Source organism: Protopterus annectens, chromosome 10.part0 (genome assembly GCF_019279795.1).
Source record: "Protopterus annectens isolate FY-2018-M chromosome 10.part0, PAN1.0, whole genome shotgun sequence".
Classification (NCBI taxonomy): domain Eukaryota; kingdom Metazoa; phylum Chordata; order Ceratodontiformes; family Protopteridae; genus Protopterus; species Protopterus annectens.
This window is the reverse complement of record NC_056744.1, coordinates 1,073,164,111-1,073,190,151: the sequence shown is the minus strand read 5'-3', so window position 1 is coordinate 1,073,190,151 and position 26,041 is coordinate 1,073,164,111. Positions and strand designations below refer to the sequence as shown.

At 39.8% G+C, this 26,041-nt stretch overlaps 1 protein-coding gene across 1 annotated transcript in view; it reads right to left on the bottom strand.

Moving 5' to 3' along the window:
- The window catches only part of MOB3C (MOB kinase activator 3C), an 810,703-nt gene that overhangs the window by 402,358 nt on the left and 382,304 nt on the right, over positions 1-26,041 (bottom strand). The window contains exon 3 of the mRNA XM_044085817.1: positions 5,593-6,116. Within this exon, the coding sequence (XP_043941752.1) occupies positions 5,593-6,043 (451 nt within the window). The 5' untranslated portion in view covers positions 6,044-6,116. The remainder of the gene's footprint in view (positions 1-5,592; positions 6,117-26,041) is intronic.

The following is a 26,041-nucleotide window of genomic DNA, read 5'->3' as shown; positions in this document are numbered from 1 at the left end:
GGAGTTGATATGGCATTTGTCAGAACTATATATCAAATAAGCCAACTAAACTTCTATGTATGCTATAACCAGTTTGCGTTTGAGATCTCCATGACTATGACATCTGCGATATACTGTTAGTGGCCTCAACATTCTAGTTATACCAGTAGAGATTTTATACCACAGTGTGCAGGCAGTGTGTATTTTTCTGTGTCAAGGAACTGAATCCATCACTCCATCTGTCTAAACTCATACCATCAGATTAACTATTTTAAGAAAGACCACAAAAGCACATAATGGCCCCCTCTGCCATCTCTGTGCTTTCCCTGTAAGTGGGAAAATCTTGAAAGTAATCATGGGGCACAGCATCTTTGTTATACACCCAGATTTAATTAAAAATACCAGAGCAGAACTTACTCTAAGATTAGTTTACCTATAAAAAAATCAAATTGTTTTATATAGGTATTATTTATGTACTTTAATGATGGGACTATGCATGCAGCAAGAATTTTGCCAGGTTATATGTCTGATAAACGTCTGATCCCATGAGTAAGTCAGAGAACAGAAACCAATGCAAAGAATCACTGATTTTCCTCACAGCCAAGGATTCAGTAGAGTAACAATAGTGTTCAGATATCTAGGTTGTACTGGTTCCAAGATGTGTCAATTTATAATTCTAGGTTTATGTGAATTATAATATTTTATAGTATTTATGGAAAGACTATGAATGCACTGACTAGTATCACATTACAAATATTTCTTAATGATAATATTGCTATTTGTACAATTTTACCAGTTTTTATTGTTCACAAAATATTTACATTTGTTTATGTTATCCTTTTAAGCTGATTTTGTAGAAAATGCTTTGGAATGCAAGGATGTGTATAGGCTGCTACAGGCGCGACATTCCGTACCACATACACGTTAAGGAGTTAATTAAAGTGCATTCCTGCCTGGTTCTTCCTTTAAGAACTACCACCTTTGAAACATGGATACAGCTTCACTACAAGTATTGGAATCTAACTACAGTGATTCAACAGCTCTCCTCATTGTCTCATAGGTTCATAGGTCTGTACTACACTAACGACTACAAGGGTGTTTACAAGCCTAGACATGCATCCCAGTCGAGTTTTGTTCCAGAGCTCCTGCAGCATATGGTGGGGCATGCTAGTAAAGAGGTAGCTAAGGGTTATATGTGTATTAGAGGGGGGGGGGTAGTTGGGGAATAATTTACTTACTGTCGACCTTTGTCTCTCTGCGGAAGCAACACTGCACAATGTGAGATAATAATAATAATAGCCAGAACATTCTGTCAAATGCATTTTTAGAGTCTATACTGGGAATTGATAGTTTCCTAGTGAACAGAAGGAGACTAACTGTCCATAGGACAGATCTTACATTATCCTTAACATACATCTTTGAAGAGAATCCTCTTTGGTCTGTATAGAACAGAAGGATTGTCATGTACTTCAGTTTTTCAACTAATAAGAATATTTATAACTTAGATGGTGTTTTAAAGATGGACAGCACAAATGAAACAGGTATGCAAGATGGACAAATCTGTAAGGATCTGGAAAGAAACAGAACAGCTATGAAACAACTATAGGGAGGTGTGAAGTAGCCCAAATATCTAACTGATTTAGTACTAGATGAACGCTGATACCATCACCAGAGTCAGTAATAATCCTGCCCTAGTTTAACATTACCAGCTGAAGTAATGAAGACAGCAAACTTCTTTGCTAATGCAGATAAAAGAGAAAGGAAGATCTAGGTGAATAAATGGGGGCTAGGAAGTAGAGAAAGTGCTAGAAGGTGACAGAAGGCTACATATCGGTCAAATGGTGACTAAACAAATTTACGATATTTTATTGACTGATTTATTTATTTATTTAACATTTGTCATAGATGAGACTGCTGCAAAGTTGTTATAGGAGACCAGTAAATCTTAAACATAAGGAGCTGAAGGCAGGAGACGCATGGTGGAGTTGTAAGGAAGAGAGAAATGACAGTTTACATATATTGTATTACTATAGACTGGAGTAAGATGGGGATAGAACAGAACCTGGAAAATGTGTCTCCCAGGGATAGGACAAGATATTAAGCAATGGCCATCATAAAGGGCAGATGGATTAATGTTTCCGACAAGATGGTAAAAGCTGTAGTGTGAAAGAAATGGAAGAAAATTGAAGGAGCTTATATTGATAAAGAACATGCAAAGTAGTTATTAAAGTTAGTTAATGGAGCAAGAAGGGCTAACATGAATAAGGAAAATATTCAAGTGCTTATCGGATAGATTGACGTAGCACCTGGCATCTTTATTGAGCAGTATTCTGCAGCAGCAACCTGCTACTGCCTGCCAATTTGGATATATGACATGAGTTCACTGTAAGGTATAAACTTTGAGTTAAAAAAAAGACAACTATTGAATCAGCTGCATACCTCCAATATCCATTGTCCAGAGGGTGACAAAAAAGCAAACAGCATCCTTTCAGTCAATTGCACAAACCTACCTTTCTAACAATGTGAGCTCATTTCTGTATAATCCAGGACCTTGTTAGTACAGACCGATGTCTCACCTCTGTTTCAGTGAATAAGATTCTCCTGTATGCTAGCTCAGATCATTTTATTAACTACATAAACCATCCAAAACAAGTTATGTTCTAAAGTATCCAAGAACATGAAAGAAAATACATTTTAAACCATATAACATTTACTTGCACTATTTCAGCAGTATTCAAAAATACAGGTTTCCTATCTTGGGCAGGAGGACTTCAAAAGTTAAGCACTCTTAATCCAGGTTAAAAATGTTTGGACTCATTTCAGACTTGGAAAAGAAATCATTAATTACAGTATAATTTTGGATTTATATAGAGGAAACAGACTGCTGAACTTAATTATGGAAGTAAAGGGTGAACATGTTTAGTACACAAGAATGTGAACTTTTTTTAAAACCTTTGTATACCTCAAAGTTGCATTAAAGTGTTAAATGGAATTTAAAAATGTTGAAATACATAATTTCTTCAATGCATTCAGATTAACATCCAATATCTTCCTATCATGAAGAAACTCAGTTATGAAATGAGTGACAAGCAAAACCTGAAAATGCATTTTCTGTCATGACTTGATAGCTTGTAATTTCGGTATTCACATTTATAAGATAATTATTGGTTTTGTTTGCTTGATGTTTACCATTGGCTGCACAGAGATTAGTACTTGTGGCCTTGTGCTTAATTAGATTAAACATACATGGCACCTAATCAGTCACACAGTAACAGCATGATACTTAAGGGGATTTTATTTCCAGGCCCTTCTCAGTGGTGTTCATATTTTTACACCCTCCCATGACTTAGCATCACACCCAGTTCCAGTACAGACTGTAGGACAGGCATAAGTGTTGAAACAAGAAAGTACCATATATAGATGTTGGCTGCTACGCTGACCTGAGGACTGCTATGTATAAGCCACTGTAGAGAAGACGCAATCCTAATGATTTTGACCAGCCTGAAATGAACTTTTCAGAGGTGACGCACTTCCCTGTGTTGTACTAGCATTTACCTGCTTAGGCATTTTACAAGACTGTTGGCCACAGAGAGGGCTTTGGTATCATGAATCACACAAGGCACGGTAAGCTACCAAGAATAATGCCCTGGTTTCCATAGATGGGGGATTATGTAAGCTGCGGTTCAAGTGCAATGAAGTTTGTGTAATTTATCATCATTTCATTTGTCTACCTGGAGTGTACTCTTTTGTAGATTTCTCTGACTTACATCGAGGGACCCTTGTTTTAGCTGCAGTATGGCTGAAATACAGAGAATGCCTTAATTTGGATGAAGATTCTGGAACATACAAGTGTTTGTTGTCTGAAGTACTGAAGTACTGTACTGCGTGTGTTTGTGTTATGACAGTGTAGTTTCACAAAGATTCAAAACCATAAGAAACCCCTAAGCATCTGCCCTGGTCAGCCCCAAAGTGTGGTGGTAGCAGTGACATGTCTGAATAATAGTTTATGTTGTTCCAAGTGTAAAATGAGGTGCTACAAGGCATGTCAAGGAGATAAGAATGCTGAGAGCAGTGGATCAGTATGTCACAGATAAGGAAAGAAATGGAAAACAAAAGCCCATTCTCTCTGCCTTATTAATTAAACAATATTTTTGCAGAGTAGCCACTAAATATGAATTATTTAGTGATTCTACAATCTCTTTCCGTTGCCATAATTATTTCATTTGCTATTGTGTCCCCTTTTACCATATTTCCAGCTAACATATGTAGAGATTTAGATAGAAAAGAGACACACGACATGTAGGATTACAATTTAAAATGGCTACAGAGAAGTATTTGATCTTGCTTGAGATCAAGAAAAATGAGTACATCTCATGGACTGTAACTGAGTGTACAACCTGTTCAAACATGTTTCCAGAGCTGTAGAAATAAACCCCCTGCTGGCATAAAATGTATTAACTTACATATGCATCTTGCAGAATACATCCTCCGTTCTGGCCTAATCGCTTTAAGACAAGCAATGCCTTTCTGAAACAGCTCTGGGAAATGACAGTACCCAACACACAAGAATAGGGCACAGAGATGTTATTGACAAGAAAATAAAAAATCGATTATCTGTATTTACAATGTTACCTAGATGACAAAGACACAATGAAATAATTTATACAATATGTATTATCTGTGATTTTCCTAACATCTTCCGTTTCCCTTTGCTTCCTGTTTAAACACCTGTGAGACTAACACTAAAAGAGACAATGACATTTATTTCTGGGTAAAGACAATGCACTTTTTGTTTCACAGCTTAAAACTTGGGAGAGTTCCAAACTACTCTGAATTCAAATTATAATAAAAATGTAGACATGGGGCTCGATTCCAAAAGACTTGCTTGCAGTGAAACTGACTACTTACACTGAGAGCAGGTGTTTAGGAATCTGCTCTCTACAGTAAGCCTGTTTACAAATAGGCCTTACAATGAAGTAAGTCACCTACACTGAGAGCAAATCTTTCGGAATCAGGACAGACTTACATTGATAGCAGCTCCTTTTGAAATCTGGTCCACTGTGTTTGATAGTCTTCCAAGAGGACTTGTATAATTAAAGAACTCTAATAGGAACTGAAACAGTCATTTTTTGTTTCTATCTTGCACAGAAAGCAACATCAAGGAACAGAAATACTTAAATGAGCTTCCAGAAATGTGACAGCTTCATATTAACCAACTCTCATTAAACGTGGATTAAAAAATCATGCATATCATAAATTGTGTGTGTGTGTGTGTGTGTGTGTGTGTGTGTGTGTGTGTGTGTGTGTGTGTGTGTGTGTGTGTGTGTGTGTGTGTGTGTGTGTGTGTGTGCGTGCGTGTGCGAGAGAGTGTTTATGGCATACATGTAAGCAAATGTAGGGTCACAAACATTTTTGTATTTTCCAATGATAATCAGAATTTGCATTTTTTAAATGTAAATGGGCATGACTGCACTGTAAAGAACAACTATCTACTTGCCTTCAACTTTCTCAAAAATTGTATAATAGCACTATGAAAGTTACACAAACATAGTAAGATCAGCTACATATAAACTGCATATTACTGAGTCATTAAAAAGTGTTCCAAACACTTACCAACTCTAGTGGGGAAGATGTCCTCATTGTTAATGTGTGTCTCAATCCAGTCCATCAACAAAGTTATATACAGAGGTGCTGCCACCTTGGTGGGCTTTTTGTATTTGTGATCATCCTGCCAGCGATATTCATATTTTTGACCCCCTGACATCACCGGACATGTCTTCTCTGTGCAAAAGTCACATATTGTCCCATAGATGAGGTTAATCCTGTTGAAGAAATCCACTGTATGGACTGCAATCCAGTCATTAATGCTTTCCCCAGGAGGCAGTCTCACTACTACCTTCAGGTCTAAGCCAGATTTGAGTGAGGCCTGAGCCTTCTTGTACAGCTCAAAGCGTTGTGTGCCTGGTTCAAATTTTTTCCTCGGTCTAAATGTTTTATCTTTGTTGAAAACCTGCTTCAAGCAAAGGGCCATTCTTGTACAGTCATCAAACACCAACTGAAGCATAAATGAGTTGGGGTCTTCTTCCTAATTTCTGTTCTTTGTTGATGGCAAATGCCTCCCTGCTGATTGCAAGATTCTGAAATAAAAGCAAATGGCTTAACTGTATCATTGCAATACCTGAAAGGGCAAATATAAGAATTTCAAGATTTTTAGAGTTAACCTCCCTGTGCAAGCTGCACAGTGAAGATAAACTCAGAATGGACTCAGTCAGAACATAACATTAAATGGAGCTTAGGCTAATTTGTGAAGTATGTTGTATTGTGTAATTGTTGCATTGTATGTTTTTATATGCTGGTTGCATGATGACAGAATATAAACATAATACTTTGTCAATGCTTAAATGCTTATAAAAAAATAAAATATTCTGCATAGACACAAAAATAAACTTCAAATTTCTCCTATGCAATATGTTTTTTCTTTTCATTTTTATTGTGCTTCAGAAATTTATGATTTAGTATTTTCTGCTACTTGATCTTAAAATGTATTTTTCTTTTCATTTTTATTGTTCATGCCCAGACCCCCCCACCCCCCCACCCCCGCAACCAGAAACTCCTTCCCATGTTTATATACAGTACATATGTGACAAGTCTGCACTTGCTAGGTGTTATAAGAAGTTAAAGTGGCAGTGAAAACTAACATGCAGCCTTAGATTTATGACAGACTACTTGTTTGTGGCTGACAGCAAGAATCACAAAAAAATTGTTACATTCTGAGTGTTACAGGTGTGTGAAGATTCTAGAAAAGAACTACATAAAATGTTACCTTCTGTGTATGCAAGAGGTGTTTGGAGATTCTACAAAATTTAGAGTCACCTAGAAAGTACAGTTGTGTACACTTACCATAAATGTAGATGTTCGAGTGTATTCACTATTGCAGTCATTACACTTGGGTTATCCTGCTGGCAGGCTACCCTCAGTCGGCCTGAGTTCCAAAGTCTAGGTCCGGCATCGGTTGCTGTCGCCTCTTCCCTGACGTCAGTGCGCCAGGGGTATAAAAAATGCAGCCGATGCCATTTTCTTCAGTTTTTCTTGCCCCAGATGTCAGGTGCCCCCAAAAGGGTAGGCTAAAAATATGCCAATAAAACAAGCATGCACCAAAATATATATACCTTCATCTACAAGCAAATACACCACATAGGTTGTATAGGTTAGAGAAGAGCAGATAAGTTGCAGCAAAGATACGGGGGATGGTGGGTGGGTAACCTGGACTGCAACAGTGAATACACTCGAACATCTACATTTACGGTAAGTGTACACAACTGTACTATGTTCTTTGTGTTTCACTGTTGCAGTCATTACACTTGGGTTGAATACCAAAGCTAAGGTTGGGAGGCTGGAGCTAAATAGCATTAGGAGCGGCTATGAGGCCCTGCAGAACTGCAGTGGCAATGCCTGCCCTGGATTTACAGTAGAGTGGCAAATGATAGTGCTTTGTAAAGGTGTGCACTGAACTCCAGGTAGCAGCCTCTAAAATGTCTTTGGTTGGTACTCCCCTGAGGAAGGCTGCTGAAGTGGCTGCTGCTCTGGTTGAATGTGGCCTAATGCCCTTAGGCACAGGCTTGCCATGTTGTGAATAGCAGAAACGAATGCAGTGGCCTATCCACTTTGAAATAGTCTGCTTTGAGATAGCCTTTCCTTGTGACCCTGCAGCATATGTCACTAGTAGTTGCTCTGTCTTTCTGAAAGCTTTGGTTCTGTTCAAGTAGAAGCGTAGCTGTCTGTGTATGTCCAAAGAATGCAGAATTCTCTCCCCCTTATTCTGTGGGTTTGGATAAAAAGTAGGCAGATGAATAGTTTGGTTAAGGGCCACACTGGACACTACCTTAGGCATAAATGTCGGGATAAAAAATGATAAAAGGTTCCACAGCCATGAGTGCCTGTAGCTCTGAGACTCGTCCTGCAGAGATTATTGCTAGGAGCAGAGCTGTTTTCCAAGATAAAAACTTTATATTAGCTGTAGCGGCTGGCTGAAAAGGAGGCAGGGTGAGTTTTTCCAAAACATAATTGAGGTCCCATGCAGGTACTGGTGATCTCCTTGGAGGCCTTAAGTTTTTGGCTCCTCTGAGGTACTGCCTTAACAAGGGATGAGAAAAGATTGGTGGCTCTGTATTGTAATGAGCCGAAATGGCAGAGGCATGAATTTTAATTGATGAAAAAGATAGGTCTTTGTCCAGCATCTCAGTTAAGTATTGCAAAATCTGAGGAATATTTGGTACAGCTGTGTCAATTCCTTGTGACAGGTTCCAAGCACAGAATCTCTTCCATTTTTCAGCGTAAGATTTTCTGGTACTAGGCCTTCTGGCCTCCAAAATGACATCCATTACAGCTTTAGTGAGAGGCGCATTTTGTATCACTACATTATCTGCCATACTGCCAGATTTAAGGTCTTTAATTGGCTGTGAGGTATATGAGGCAAGGTCCAAGCCGAGCATTGAGACAAGTTCCTTAGGATTGGGTACCAGTGCTGGCGGAGCCAGTCTGGGGCAATCAGTATCATCTTTGGCTTCTCTTGTCTGACTTTTAGGAGTACCTTGGGGAGGAGAGGCAGTGGAGAAAAGGCATATACTGCTAAGCTTTTCCAGCTGAAAGATAGGGCATCCACTTTTCATGCTTGTCTGTGATAAGTCCTTGTACAGAATCTTTTTAGTTGGTAGTTGTGAGGAGAGGCAAATAGATCTATATCCGGGCATTCCCATTTCCTTGTCATCATGCTGAAGACTTGTGGGTCTAATTTCCACTCGTGGGGATCCATGCGGTTTCTGCTTAGATCGTCTGCCAGAGTATTTATCTTTCCTGGCAGGGATTGTGCCTGCAGATGTGCTTGGTAAGTCAATGCTGTGTCCCACAAAGTCATGGCTAGTCTGCAAAGGGGGTAAGAATGAGTGCCTCTCTGCTTGTTTATATACCACATGACCGTGGTGTTGTCTGTCTTTATCAGTAGTTGTCCCGGATGAAGTAGGTCCTTGAAGGCTGTCAGGGCATTCTGAACAGCTAGCATCTCTTTTTGATTGATATGTAGATGTATTTGGTTTGCGAACCATGTGCCTTGAATACATCTTCCTGCCATGTGGGCCCCCCAGGCATAATCCGATGCATCCGTTGTTAATGTCTGCCTGGCTGGGGGTAAAGTGAATGGCTGTCCCTTGCTCTGGTGACAAGCCTTCGCCTACCAACGAAACTCCTGCTGCAGGCAGGAAATGAGGGTAATTCTTGTTTCCAGGCTGTGGCAATGTTGAGTCCAAACACTTTTTAGGTACCATTGAAGTTTCCTCATATGCAGTCTCGCATATGGAATTAGTAAAATGCAGGATGCCATGAAGCCCAAAGCCTGCAGAATTTTTCTTGCAGATAACTGGGCCCTTGTTGCCAACAGGTTGAAATAGGTAGTCAGTTGCCTTTGTTTGTCTGGCATGAGATAAGCCATCTGGGCAGTTGTATTTAAGCTTGCACCCAGGAATATTATCTCTTGAGAGGGTACTAGTTTTGATTTCTTTTCGTTGACTGTGTACCCTAAACCTGTTAGAAGTCTCTTTACAAATGCCAGATGCTGTAGTAGAATGTCTTTGTTCTCTGCTTGAATAAGGCTTTCATCCAAGTAAGGATAGATTTGTATTCCTCTTTGTCTGCAGAATGCAATTACTGGTGCCAGGCACTTTGTGAAAACCCTGGTCACAGTAGATAAGCCAAAGGGCAGTGCAGAGAATTGGTAGTGCATTGAGCCAGCTTTGAATCTGAGGTATCTTCTGCATTTTTGCCTGATTGGGACATGCAGGTATGCCTCTTTTAGGTCTAAAGTCACAAGCCAAGCCTTCTTGCCCAGCATGGGCAGAGGTTGCTGTAGAGTCAACATTTTGAATTTTGGTATATCCAGAAATGTGTTTAGAATAGATAGGTCCAGTATTGGTCTCCAGGTCTTGTCCTTTCTTGGTACCAAGAACAGTCTTGAATAAAATCCTTGTCCCTACTCTTGCTCTGGTACTTGTTGAATGGCCCTCATGTCCATGAGGGATGAGACTTGCTTTTGTGCCTCTGCCCATTGATGTTTTGGCAGTTCTGGCCAACCGTTTGTCCTTGGCAGGGTATGGAAGTGAAACTTGTAGCCTTGTGACACTATGTCTAGGACCCATTTGTCCTGGGTTATTATGTGCCAGTTTTGAGAAGAAAATGCTAGTTTTCCCCCTAAAGTTGCTGCCAGAAGATAAGTGCTTGGTGCAGGTAGAGGGAAGTCATTGGGACTGTTTCCTGTATGGTTGTGATTTGTCTTCTCCACTTTGGGAGGTAGAAGCACCCCATTGTTTAGACCTGTATGAACCTTGGGGCTGGGATCTGCCTCTTGGGTGTCTGTATCTGCCCCTTTGTGGTCTGTCTGACACTGGAAAGGACCATTTCTTTGTAGGCCAGTGTCTGCTAAATCTTGGAGGCTGAACCTGTAAGAAATCCTTAACCGTTTGCATAGATTTAGCTTTGTCCTCCATTTTCTTTAACACCTCTTCTGCTTTAACACCAAACAAAGTATCATGCTGTAATGGGGCATCTAATAATTTTGCTTTGACATGATCAGGCAGACTTTGTTCCTTTAACCAAGCGTGCCTCCTGATGACAGAACCCGTAACAGCGGCTCTGCAGGAGGCTTCCAAAGAATCAAAACCACATTGCAAAGTATGCTTTCCAACTTGTTGAGCTGCATGCAATAAATCCTGCATTTCTTTGTTTTCTGCACATTCAGAATTTGTCAACATTTTCTGTTTAAGCAGTGACATAATATATTGCTGATATTTGAGCATATGAAACTGAGAATTTAAAGCCCTTATAGCCAAGGTAGCGGAAGTGTAAATCTTTTTTCCCCATCTGTCCAATGCCCTAGAATCCCTGTCAGAGGGGGTAGGGTTTTTGCAGCGGAAGCCTTGACCCCTTTGAGACCCTGAGAGATAGTTTCTGGGTCAGCAGCACGGTTTTTGAAAAGGAATTTATGAGTAAGGGACTCTGTAGTACCTGTCCGGCTTAACAGGAGCTGGAGGTAACGAGTCAAGGGTCAGACTGGACTCTGTAAATACATCATCAACAATGTCTAACACAGGTGGAATAGCTAGGGGCCTGTGTTGTGGTAGTAAAAGGAAGTCTCTGAGCCTTTTCTTAGATTCTGAAAAATCTTGGCTCTCCCAGTGGAAATGCTCCCTCATGGTATGCAAGGTTTCCCCAAAAGAATAATCCTCAGGAGGAGAGGCTGAAGGGATAGTTTCTTCAGCATTAGAATCCACATAGGGAGGAAGAGAGTACTCCTGATCAGAAGAGGAATCAGATGCAATGGAAACCTGATCTGAAGATTCATATTCTGTCTCTTGCCTAGGCCTTTAATCAGGAGGGGGATGGGAACCCCTGATCAAAGTAATTAAGTCTTCGGCCATTTTGAGCATCTGTTTTTTGGGCATGGAGGCCTGTCCATGAGGCTGTTGTACTTGTTTCTTTGTCTTTAAGGGTGCTTTAGTCTTTGCCTTTGAAGCTGAAGTCGTTTTAATGTATAACTGAGTTGGTCTGAAAACACCCTCAGAAGCCGATGCCTTCTCAGTGGCTCCAGACCCATCTGAGAGAATAGTCTCCGAAGGTCCAATACCTTGAGCTTCCATCAGCCTAGGTGACTCCACGTGGGAGTCGGTAGCGGCCTGTGGGTCTAAAGTAGCAGGCGAACCAGTGACTGGCTTAGAAGAAGCCTCGTCGTTGGTTTTGGACCTTGGATGCCTTTCCTTTTCTTTTTCTTTGCGTTTCTTGTGAATTCCAGTAGTCGGATGGCTATCCGACGACATGGTATAATTAAATCTTCTACCAAAATAGTGTAATGCAAAATTGTACCGACGCTTAATAGTGTGTTGGTTAAATCTAGTTCAAAACTGACAACTAGCAACATCGTGGTCAGGGCCTAGGCAAGGAATACAGTAAGAATGAAAGTCCTTATGAGGTATTTGCTTCCCACAAGAAATACAATTATTAACTTTCTCTGACATCGATCTGGAGCAAGAAAAAAGTTTCCCCAACGGGGTACCTAGCTTTTAATGAAGACTTCGGATCTGAAATTCGAACACGAAAATCGCAGGAGTTGGCCGACCGGCACTTGCAAACTGCTTATGCTTCGGGCACTGCGCAGCAAGAAAGACTGAAGAAAATGGCGTCGGCTGCATCTTTTATACCCCTGGCGCACTGACATCAGGGAAGAGGCGACAGCAACCGATGCCAGACCTAGACTTTGGAATTCAGGCTGACTGAGGGTAGCTTGCCAGCAGGATAACCCAAGTGTAACGACTGCAACAGTGAAACACGAAGAACATCTGAAATTCCTTACATTTTTCCTGACAAATTATACACAGGCCTAGCATAAGACAGCAAAACAGTATTAGATTAGATACCCACTGACAGCATCAAGAGTTTCAGACCTCAGCACACTGACCTTAATGGTAAAACTGTGGCATACAATGTTATTTCACCAACAGAATGAAAACGCACTGCAGGTCATATAAAGTCATCTACATTTTATGTTTTAATGAATATAGATTTGCAGACAGAAGCAGCCAATACTGAGAAAGAAAGACAGAAACAGCATGCACTCTGTGAAATGAAAGCAAGCATACCTCACAATGTCCAGATTTTTACAGAATGGCCAGATTGGTCTGTTCCTCTTTTCTGGAAAATTATTGGCAAAGCACTGAGGCTGGAGGTCAGAACATAATTACAGGCTTTTGAGTTTTAGACTTCATACCCTTCAGAAAATTCATGCTAATGGAAAACCTATTATTCTATCAGAGTTCTAAGTTTATAACAGCAATATTTAAAAATGCCCCTATTTTGGGGCTTTTGACCCCCATTATTTCCAGCTTTGTTCAGATTTCTTACCCTAAGAGATTGAGAAGTATGAAAGCAAGTCACTGGCAAGGGGAGATTGTCAGTTGTTCTAATGACAATGTTGCAAAGTGTATGTACTGAAAGCCACATTCATCACACATGGAGTTTGCCCTTTACCTTACTGTTGTACAAACATGGAGATGAAGTATAGGATTTAGGGTTCTCCTGTCATATGAGGATTACAGGGGTCTTCCAAAAAAAAAAAAAAAAAAAAAATATATATATATATATATATATATATATATAAAATAAAATAAAATTTAGTCTGAGGTTTATTTAAAGTGGCGTTCAGTGAGTTACTGCCCTCAACCATTCTGGGAGGGGGATGGGGAGTGTGTCTGCATACCATCTACAGCTGACCAAATGATGAAAGAGGTGATCCAAAGGGTTCATTTCAGGTCTGGTACCCCCCCCCCCGTGACCAACAGGGGGGGACAGGACTAACAAGAAACAGTGTACAAAGGATTATTCGAGATAAAATCACTTTAGCTAGCAGATTTATGAGTCTCTCTCTCTCTCTCTCTCTCTCTCTCTCTCTGATGTCCTCCCTGTGGGAGGAATAAAGATGCCTTGTTGAAGTTTAAAGTAGTTTATTCAGTTTTGTTCAGAACACTCATACAGCTACCTATTTAACTATTAAACTATCTGAAACTTCAACAAGGTGTTCTTATTCCTCTCACAGGGAGGACATGAGAAAGATTTTTTAAAGCTTTGTTTCACTGGGCTACTTCACTTTCGACTAGTGTGTGAGTGTGTGCGTGTGTGTGTGTGTGTGTGTGTGTGTGTGTGTGTGTGTGTGTGTGTGTGTGTGTGTGTGTGTGTGTGTCTGTGTGTGCATAAGCACTCACGAGGCATGTCTGTGTGTTTGTGTGTGTGCGCGCGTGCACGCATGTGCACGTGTGTGTTACACCCAAGTGTTTTTTGGCTCCTACACTTTGTTTTATAACTGGTAATACATGAACAGAAGCTGCCACAGATAAAACTGCTCATACTACAAATAATTATGTCTGCGTCTCTCCAAGTGTAACTCTTACTATAGGTTTTTAACAAGGATGTCAGGATTGATCTCTAGAGCTTGATGTGAATTTTTTGACAGCCAAGTCTCCAACACAGTGGAGTCTGCATGTCCTCCTTGTGGTCGCTTGGGTTTTCTCCAGGTGCTCCGGTTTCCTCCCACTTCCCAAAGACATGCTGTAGGTGGATTGGACACTCTAAATTGGCCCTAGGCTTGAGTGCGTGCATGTGTGTGCCTTCTGTGGAAGGTTGGGTGCCGGGCTGGCAACTCGACACTGTAAAACTCCACTGCCAATCATGAGCGGACAGGTGATCCACTGTGGCGACCCCTAACTGGGAAAAGCCGAAAGAAGAAGAAGATTGATCATAACCTGCTTATGTGTTTGAGACATAGACACCAAGAAATTCACCTCTCCAGCTTTGCTCGAGAGATGAATCTTGGCATCCGTGTTGAGAATACATAATAATAAAGTTATGATCAGTGACCAGATCATAAGTTTCTGTAGTGCATGTTACTTTATCTGCTCCATGTATTACTAGTTACAGAAAAAAAGCACTGAGTGGTTTTGCCAGTTTGAAAGTAACAAAGTGCTTAGCAAGCATGGTCAGAAAGGCAGTAACACACACTCTTGTGTTACACAAAGCCAGGGCCACATTACTGGCACAGAAAACAGGCAAAAATAAATCATTTTTTTATTCTCCCATTGTTGTTTGTTGGTCAGTACTGGCAGGTTTAGCTGCCTATCACAATAGCTGATCTTAACAGCTGAAGTAGGGGGTGTTTAACATTTGTTAAGATCAGGTCTCATGATATAGAAGAGCTTAAGTGATTTATCTTTTTCCAAATCTCAGAGTGTAATCACTATGCTCTATGCTCTACAAGTTGGTTAGGATCAAAGACCTGGTCATGATCCTGTATTTAGTGAAAAACTCAGCAGTGTTGAACATCTAATTTTAGCTTTGCCAGCACAGATACATATACTTACTGATGGCATGTAACAAACTGTACAAATTCTACAATATGGTAAAGAAGTGAAAATGCGGCCATTAATAAAAACATATATTTTTTAATTTTTTGACACAGTATTGAATTTAATGGCATTACTACCTCTTAACAGTGTACTGTAGCATTCCCTTTTTACAGATACTTAATTTAAGAAGACTTTAAAGACTTCATCACATACAGTAGTTTAGTATTTATGTAAAATTAGTATTCAGTAATGTTAGGTACAAAGAATCATTATCAGATTTATAAGTCAAATATTCTAATCCTAAAAACATGCCTTGATTTAAATTATTTGATAGTTGACTTAGACTGCATAGAATCCTCATTTTTCTAATTTTGTATTGAAATACAGGAGCGATAATGATGTACTTTAAATGGTACAAATGAATGTTTGCCATTTGCAAACACACATCTTTTAGTCTGAAACAGTGGCTGACCATTCATCCATCCATCCAGAACCCCATTTCCCATTTTTACGCATGGGGTTGGAGTGTCACACCAACAGTGACAATCAGCTACAGTCAATGTTCTCTGAGTCAGTATAAACGTTTTTATAAACAAGCGGAGACAAACTGCTCTAACAGAGTTGCATTTAAAAATGTAATATCACAAAGTAAAAACAGTAGCACATGCATCACATTACATTTTCAAAAATTAATAAAACTAGGAAGAATCACAAAGTTGCAACTTTTCTAAGTCAAATAACATTTTCTCTTTATGTGAATAATTCCTTAGTGGCCACCATGTGATATGTGAATTTATGAAGGCAATTACTGTTTTTTGAGTCATGCCGTTTTTTTTTTTTGTTTTGTTTTGTTTTGATTTACAACTAAAATTCATATGATACATTATTAACAGTAAACAAAAACAAAATGGCAAAAGTAAAACACTTTATTCAAAATAAATAACTGGTAAGTGCTTTCATTCAACAATGAACTTCATTAGACCAAGTGATAAAATTGAAACAACCATTTATATTACCCCCCCACATGTCACATGACTGCAACACACTAATGCATTAACCCTTTCCTTTTCAAAACCACTCCAAAATTCTCTCCATCATTAATACCTGGACTTGCACAAGCATTCAACTCATGCTGAGCAAACATGGACTATTATTTTTAAGTTTTCCATTTTAGATCAGGTATTAAGATTTAATATTAGATGGGATGCTGATTATGAACTAGATTGGAAGGAATACTGTTGGCAGATTAAACTGAATGCTTGTGTCAAAACACTTTGGTCAAAAGAACAACTGATCATCACTGTGCAAGATTGTTACATTACTGGGATTGGGATTATGTATTTTCACCGATATTGTGCAATCTCAAGAGTTGGAATGTAAAATTAGAAGTGTGTGTGTGGGGGGCTTGCCCATCAAAAAATATATATATTTTAAAGTTTCATTCTCTGAGGTTATATCTCAGGATGTGTTTAGTGCCTTGTCAAAATTATTTTTTCAAATACAGTATAAAAAGGTCACGCAGACATACCAGTAAAAACTGCAGCAAAGACGCAGCCAAGCTAGTGTCTTCACTGAGTAATACCTTCAACCTCATGTAGTAGAGGTCCATGGGATATATGCTAATGACTCCTTAAGGATGTAACAGTGTTTCAGCTACTGAATGTCCATGTCTTTTTACTTTTTTAATGGTACAGATAATATTTTCTAACTATATTTGTCCTGATATTTGAATGTGCTTATTAAGTTTATCTTCGGTACTAGAGAATAATTCTGTACAAAGCAATAAAGATCTACTCAAAGGCACTATACATTTAAAAACTCCCTATGGTGAACATTTAATAAACAAGCATGTACAAAAAATTCCCTAATTTTAAATTTTACAAAATATGCCTTACTGGCTGTGAATAAATGTAATCTCTTGACTCTTTGTACCCATTTTTGGAAATTGTTTAATATAAGTTCAACAACCTGCACTAACAAGTCAGCTTCTAAGAATTTTATACACTCTGTGTGGGTCTGAACAGTAATAACGTTATGGCTACATATAGCAAAATAAAAGCCCTATGAACCAACAACCTGAGCTTAGCTAGGAATCTGGGTAGTGGAGGACTCAGACAGGCACTGTAGGAGCTATTAGTGGACACTGGTTCTGCCATCTTAGTGGTATGAAGGAAGCTTAGCCACCCCCTGACAGTTGGTGGGTACATGGCTCACCCAAGCTCTATAGTTAATATCAGCAATGACATGAATGTACACAAGCACTTTGAGGATGCCACTTGAGGGCCTTCACGTAAGAGGGCATATACATCGAGGCAGAGTGTATAGGTCTGTCTGAGGTTGGGAGCTTAGGGACCAAAACCTGTATACTCCCTGTGGTCGTTGGACTTGCCTTCTTTTATCCAAATCTAATGGGCTGATAGAAGGAAAGGCTGGATTGCTGACCGATAGAGAAGGAGAAGAAAAAGCTGTATGAAAATAAGGCTCACCTTCCCTTCACACACAGAAACCTGCTCTGTCACAATAACTGTTTTGTTCTGTGGCGAAATTCTTCATATTATGTCGCTCAAATAACATGCATGCCAATGTAAAATTAAAGCTTTTTTTTTGTTAGGTATGTTCATTCTTAAGATAGTCCATTTTAAGCAACTTAAAACTGAGACATTTAAAGATGAATTACACTTCAGTACCGTACAAGACAAGTAGGAATTATTCCTGAATAAGTTAGAAATGGGTATCGAGCACAGACTTCACATTGTTCCGTGCGATATTCTCTAACAATGCACCAAAAATAGTTACTTTAAATCATGAATTACCAATCTTTTGATACACTTGTTTTCATGCTTGGGTGCATAAGAACGTGTATGCAGACATCCTTAATATCTCAATAGTGCCAACTTACATTATTAAATTGTAAGCCTGTTAATAAATACGGGTCTATATTACATCAACAAACGATTAAATGTTCGAATCTCTAAAGGTCGACCTTTGGAGATCAAACATTGAAATGTTCGAAGATGTAATAAAATAAAAATAAACAAAAAAAAGTAACAGAAAAGTGTTTTACCCCCACTCTCCGCTACTTAAATATACCAACTCCGAGATCGCACATCAGTGCACTACAGTGCGGAAACAGGAAATTTCCCATTCCCTACACTGTAGCGCGATCTTGGAGTTGGTATATTTAAGTAGGGGGGGTGTGGGCGGTGCAGGGAGGCTTTCCTCCTGCTTACACCCTTTAGTTTTTTTTTTTTGCCACTTTTTTTTTTTTAATTTTTAAACATTTTCGAACATTTAAATGTTCGATCTCTAAAGGTCGACCTTTAGAGATTTGAACATTTAATTGTTCGTTGATGTAATATAGACCCGATAAATACTACATGAGGAAAAGAGTGCATTCAGACAGTACTTGTAGAACCTAATAGATAAAGCAGGACAACATAAATTGGTGCTGATAGTAGGTATGGAATAGGTGGGGTTGAAGGAGAATGACAGCACACCAAAATAGTGTGTGAGGACTGTAGAACAGATACACAGCTGAGCTAGGTATGGAAATAAGGTACATATATGGAAAGCTGGTAGTAGAATGCAGAAGTCCAGAAAGTCATCAAAAGAAAGGAGGGGTGTGGAAAAAAAGTGGGAGATAAAAAAGGTGGACCAGGCTAGGAAAGTATACTGGCTAACAAAGAGTCTAAGAAAGGAGTCACAATAGTAAAGAACAAGGCATCAGAGGCACTAACAACTTCTGGAAAGCAACTGAGTAGATGGCGCAAAGAAACTGTAGCAGGTTGCAAGGCAAAGACAGAAAGATAAAGAAGATAGTCAGATACCCTTCATAAGGGATGCCAGCAGCAACCTGCTCACCAGTCCAGAGGACATCAAACGCAGATGGAAGGAGTGCTTCCAGCAGCTTCTGAATGAAAAACACACACACACACACACACACACACACACACACACACACACACACACACACACACACACACATGCAGTTCTGCCCTAGACATAGCCTACAATGAGAGAAGAGGAGGAGCCCACCCTAGAAGTAAGAATAGCACTAAGTAAAATGAAGTCAGTGAAAGCAGCAGGCTCAGATGAGGTCACAGCAGATATGATAAAGATGCTGTGTGACATAGTGGAGGAATGGCTCATGAGGATACGCAGAGCCATGCGGAGAGAAAGGTGTATCCCAGATGACTGGAAAATAAGCACATTAGTGCCAGTGTTCAAGAACAAAGGGGACATTCACAACTGTGGACAGTACAGAGGTATCAAACTGCTGTCTAACTGCATACACGTTTTTCACAGGGTGACTGATAAATGAATATGCAGAGCAGTAGAAAGTAAGATGGGAGATGAGTAGTTTTGTTTAAGAACAGGATGCAGCACAAATGAGTCAATGTTTGTAGTGAGACAGGTACTTGGGAAAAAGCTAGAAATGAGGAAAGAGTCTTACTGGAAATTTCTAAACTTGGAGAAAGCATATCACAAGGTCCCAAGAAAGTTTGTTTGGGCACTCCTGTTGTAGTTCAAACTCTCAGAAACATTTGTAGAATTAGGGCAAGCCATGTACAAGGACCCAATAACTCAAGTATGAACAGTGTTTGGTCTGACAGAGGGGTTCCCAGTGGGAGTGGATGTGCATCAGGGTTCAGCTCTGAGCCCACTGCTGTTCATACTGGTGATGGACTACATTAGCAACCAGGTCAGAGGGACAGATCAACAAAGTTACTGTATGCAAACAATGTGGTACTACAGGGAGACTCTCAGCAAAGAATAGTGGCATGTAAAGTAAAATGGAAGACACGTGATGAAACTGAGTACAGATAAGACAGTTGTAATTGCATCAAATGTTGAAAATCAGAATAAGATGACAAGTGAGTTAGAAGGGAAAACAGTGGAACAGGTTAACAGCTTGAAGAATCTGGGAGGGGTGGTTGAGCAGAAAGGAAGTCTGAATGAGAAAGCCAAAGCCAGCATCAGAGGGGCTGCAGCAGAATGGCAGAGAGTGTCAGGTGTAGTATATGACAGAAGTATGACAGAAGAATGCCACAAGCTGAAAAGTACAGTATATAAAACAGAGGTGTGACCAGTACTACTGTATGGTACAGGCTTGGACAGTAAGGGAAGAGCAGTTGAGGAAGCTAGAGGTGATAGAGCTGACGTGCCTGAGACTGGTGGTAGGATGCAGACTGTGGGACAGATGAAGAAATGAAGACATAAGAGCAGAAGCCAAAGTAGCTCCAATTGCAGAAAAGATCAAAGAAAACAGATTACTGTGGTCTGGGTACATGTGCAGAAATGAAGACAATCTGAAGAAGATTTGCGACAGAGAGGAAGAAAGCAAGAGGAAATAAGGGCATGCAGCAAAGAGGTGGATGCATTGTATGAGAGAAGACCTGTGACAGTCAGGCATGAGAGTGGAACAGTAGCACTGAATAATGAGAGATGGAGACATGTGACAACACCCCAACCTCATGTAGAAAATGGGAAGAAGAGAGTTGATGATGACATGTTGGAACCAGAGCCCGCAAAGTGACTGTGGGACCTGCTGACAACATGGAGGCTTCAGTTTGTGGGGACATGGTAGCAACTGGTTGTGTGGCAGCCTCCAGAGGGGTTACACTAGAGGTCTCAGTAGTGCTAAGTCACTAGATATGGGGACTGTAAAAGTGCCGCACTGTTACCGGCCACCTCAAGCTAAGGGGGGGGTCTGTCAGATAACAAAACTGTTTCACTGACCTCCCTAACATTCTTCTCCTTGTTTTTATGGTAAAGTCTAAAGGGGGAACAGCGGGCAATATCACAGGCCTAGGCCAATCACTCAGTTTCTGCTGCACGTACTTTACAAGGGACATAGCCCTATGCTTGAGAGCCCGAGTACTAAAATATGCACACTGAGGACAGTTAGGTATGTCGGGTCTGGACCCTGGCAATAAAGACAAAAACTGTGAAAATCTTTTGCACAGAATTTAACTCCTGCACCAAAAACACTTGTGAAATTCTACGCCATCTACAGCAATAATCAGTAAAGAAAAGACATTTCTCAAATGGGGTACTTATCTGAGTCTCTGGCTTCAGGGTGAACCGACAGACTGAAGATGCTGCAGTGGCAAAAAAGATGTTCACTGAAATGAGCCAAGAAAGAACTGATGATGACACTGGTCAACTACCTTTTACACCATCTGCGTTCTGAAATTAGGAGTGAGAGATAAACCAGGCTGTGTGTGTGTGTGTGTGTGTGTGTGTGTGTGTGTGTGTGTGTGTGTGTGTGTGTGTGTGTGTGTGTGTGTGTGTGTGTGTTTGTGTGTGTGTGTGAAAACTCTGTTATTCAGGCTTGTCACTGTTTATTAAATACAAGCATATCAATTACTGCCTATTCAACTTAAAGATTTTTTTTACAATAAGGTTATAGGGTCAGATCATTTGCCATTCCAACAAATCAGTGTGGAGGTGGATAATGAGGAAAACCAACAGTTTAACTTCAACTGCATTTTCTATTTTGTTTGTTTATAGCTTTATAGGTTCATAGGAGGTTACTAGGCTAGCAGCCCTAGAACCTTTACAAGCTTAGATGTGTTAGTCCCAAATATTCCCATTTGTTCTTTTTGGGTAGTTCACAGAACAAATTTATGAACAGAGCAGGTCTGTGATCAACACTGGCTACCATTGTCCATGAGGGCCATGGGTGCCACCTCAGGGGTGAATTTATGGTCTCACATCCAATAAATGTTTGTTTTAACCACCCAGAGAAGTAGCAGGTAAATCCACTCTGAAGTTAAACTTCATGTCTGCCACAGCTATGTATTTTCATGTTTTGTTTCCCTTATTGTTTATTTGCTTTAATCCCTTCACCATAAGTAGCTCAGTTCCCACTTATTTATACAATCTAAACACTTAAATATAGTGCAGTATCAATACTGGCTAAATACCATGCATATCAGAACAGTATATGGCAAAAATTTAAAAAAAGCCAGCTGTTGTGCAAACATAGCTGCATTTCTAGATCACAAAACTCTGATTCTATAGCATTTTAACTAGAGGAGGTTGTCTATAACCCAAAATTGCTTTTCTATTGTCAGGTCTCAGCCATCCAGTTTAAAAAGCAGTGGTTTTGTTGTCTAATGAACACCATTAATATGCATGGATTGTGTAGGATCAGTTTTACTCTGCCCTGAGACTACGTGTACATGCGGTATGTACTGTCTGCTACCAGGCTTCCTTTGTAACAATTGATGCAGAAAAAACCCACATGTAGAGCACTTGTTACAAGTTTCTCAAGTGGTTTTAGTGGGAAAAAAAGGACAGGAAGAGTGAGACAATGAACATTTGGCAACAAACAACATTCTCAGGAGACAACTACAAATTCTTCAGTCTTAAAATTCACACATTAAAATGATGTGAAAATGAGAATTGCTCTTAGGTGGTGGGAATCATTAACTCTGGCAATCCCCCCAAGATTCCATTACTAATAGGACTGCTAGATATTTGACATTCCTGAATTCAAATCAAGTTTTTACATGTGGCATTACAGCTTTTTAAACCAATGCTGGAGTATTATTCTGCATGTTGTGTATTGCATCATATATATCTGCTAGAATATGAAATGTTACTAAATACCAGGTATTGTAAGCCGCGGTGGTGCAGCGGTAGCGTTGTCGCCTCACAGCAAGAGGTTCTCCTGTTCGATTCTTGGCTGGAGTGCCTTCTGTGTGGAGTCTGCATATCCTCCCTGCGGTCGAGTGGCATTCGAAAGACATGCTTTAATGGGTGTGCCTTTGTTGAAGGTTGGGTGTCAAGCTGGCACCTCGGCACCGTAAAAAACTCTACTGTCAATCATTAGCGGACTGGAGTTCTGCTGTGGCGACCCCTAACCGGGAAAAGCCAGAAGAACAACAGCAACTAAATACTAGGTATTAATAGGAATTAGGCTCCATTAAGACAAGCTGCACTGCTTTGACTTAACGTGATTCAGACACACGTCTCTGGATGGAATGGCAATGATACCTTATTTAGTTCTCTAAGAATCGCTTTCCTTTGCAGTTCAAACCCATATGACATTTTATGTCCTTATACCTATACACATAATGTATATATAAATATATTTATATATGTATATATATATTTATGCAAAAACATACATGCAAATAACTTAAATTCACATACGTATATATAAGGGTAAGAACTTGGCTAGGCTTGTAAGGGGCCTAGGGCCATTAGCCTAGTAACTTCCTATGATCCTAATGTGTGTGTATGAAATCGTTTTGGAAGGCAAGACATGGTGTAGTACTTCTGTACTGTTGTGACGGGGGAATGTGATTTGAGCTGGAGTTGTGAAGGGGGACATAACTGGAGTTGTCATCATGTCACCTTGTATTGTACCTTACAGTAACAGAGTCAACCATATACATGGCCTACTGACCCTTATTTTTAACTCATATTAGTTATCTTGACAGCTTTACAACCAAATGTCATATGCTGCAGTTTCTCAGCTAGTTTGACAGCTGTCTGAAAGAAGATATCACATTTTGTTTTGCATTTTACTGGATGGGACAATATAGCTCTGGAAATGTGCTGTCCTTCTTTGATAGGAGATATGACTTTGAGGGGTTCTGACTGTAACTGTAACAGATTACAGTGCACTTCAGGATGAAAGGGATGTAGCAAAACACACACGCACACACACACACACACACACACACACACACACACACACACACACACACACACACACACACACACACACTCATACACACTGAACAAGAGTACCAAACTTAATCAGCGGAGTGATCAGGGGAATTGGAGCTCTCCCACTGAGAAGAACAGGTGCAACACATCCAATAGCTACATACATTAGCACACTTTTTGCTCTGTTCTGCATGGATCTTGTGAAGTGTGGATATCGATGAGTTCCTGTACTACCAAAGAATCCTTGCATAGTAGAGCACCAGTTGGCGCAATGGCCTAATTCAAATAGGCCATACCTACAGACAACTGCATTTACACAAGTTCCAAAAATAAACTTACTGTTCAATAGAACAGAGCTTCATTACTGAGCAGTGAGACTTCAATAAAATAACAAACCTGTTCACTCCAAAGCAAATTTACCTTTAAACCTGGGCAGAATGCATCCAAATAACAGAAAGGCTGATGTGCATTTTGCCCTATAAGGATGTCTAAAATATCACTGTAGGTCAGACCCATTTGTTCTTTTGTAATTTCAATACTTCTCTTAACAGGCTGTTGAGAAACCTGACATGACTGGGAACTTGGAAAAGTATCTTTATATTATGCAAGGTCTTGTGAAATGGCTACTACATTACTATCAAGCAGAAACCACAGACCCTCAATTTGTAAACAGGAAACCTTAAAACACTGAGCCATTAAGCTTTACATGGTAGCATGTGTGAAGGCTGCCAGCCTAGACAGATATCTAATTCTATCAATTGCAAATATTAATGTAAGGCACAGACTTGTTATCTTAAATGGAAAAACTGCTGTTAGATGTGGAACTGCAAAAAATGTCACAACAGTGCTCTCTACTGACCATGTAGAAACATGTTGTGACCCTTTGATCTAAAGTCGGCTCCAGCCCATCTAGAAGAAGACATTCTTTCTATTGTTTTAACCAAGAGTTAAATCGATAGATTTAAACATGCAAATGTATTTTTATTGCTCTGCTTCCTGACCAGCTGCAAGATAACACAAGGAGATGTTAAGAATGTAAATGTAGTTTCTGTTAGCCTCAGAACCAAGGGAAATGTGAAGAATGATGTAATGGGAACCAGGAATGTGATTTTAAAAACAGAGAGAATCAGAGAGAATTAAGCATTTTTGTCTTGACCATCCAACTCACAGCACTGTCTTGCTCTATAAGTAAGATTATCTTAGATTTGTGTTTTCTTTTAGAAATAGCTAGAAACTATAAAGATTAGACTAAGTGTTTTTTTTGTGATGTCAGAACTGTACTACAGAATTATTTTAAGTATTTCTCTGTGATCTCTGAATTCTTGACTAGCACTGTGTAGTAAGAAGTATTGTCTTGTGTTTTTATTATTTATTATTAAATATTTTAAAACCTTTCGACTGTGGCTGTTTTGTGTAGAGATAATTTAAGCTCTAGAGTACATTGCATTTTTATAGTAATCACTGTACCAGGTCACTCTAATGAGCCTTGACTGTTTAGTTATACTACCAATTGGATAATAATATTGCACAGTAATAATTGGGACACCTTTTTAAGGGCCTTTGAGTAGCTGATAAATAATAGCAGGGTGGTGGCAATGATATCTACCATATAGTCTGGGTAAAAGGGGGCACAGCTGGCGAACCTGTGTCAGCCTTCCCCAAGAGCGTCTGTGTGGTTGTATAAACTCTTATTTCAAAGTGTGTGTGTGTCAGCTACTTGGGCAGGGACACAAAGCACTGGTTGGACAGAGAGGGTGCTGGAGATTTTAGCTTGCCCAGCAGGCTGAGATCTGGACCCTATAGCTGTGCCAGTGGGGTGTCTTATTGGGGACCTGGAGAGCAAGGGAGCGACCAGCCCTGGACTAACTGTAATTTCTGTGTGCTTTTAAGGGAAATTGCACTTTACTGTGTGTATTTGTTATCCTTTCCTCCTATATAAGATGCCCCTCACTGGTGTTAGTGGTGAGGATTGAGGCTCCTTGATTGCTGGGCCAGGGCACGGGCATCACAGCATGTACACTTTGAGTCATGGTTTGTTTATGCATCATTGATCTAGGACTGTAGTAAATCATGAATCATTACTACATTATATGGCCTTATCTATGAATGTCTTTTAACTTTGGCATATGCCCTTATGCCTCAAAAATGCATCTGATACACTTTAAAAATTACCTTACACCATACCATGACATATTAAGTCACTGATGAGCTATCAAACCACAGAAAGCTAACCTGATGAGAAATACTCAAAGCATATGCAGAAGGGAAATTATTTTGCAAGTAGTGTTCATAAGACTTTTTTTAAAATCAGATATACAGAATATATATTCAGTGCTTAAGTACCAGAACCAGGTTCAGATTAACAGTCTTCTTATCTTCCTCTACGTTAAAATGCAGAAAGCATTATGAATCACAACCACACATTTCACTTGAATATTATT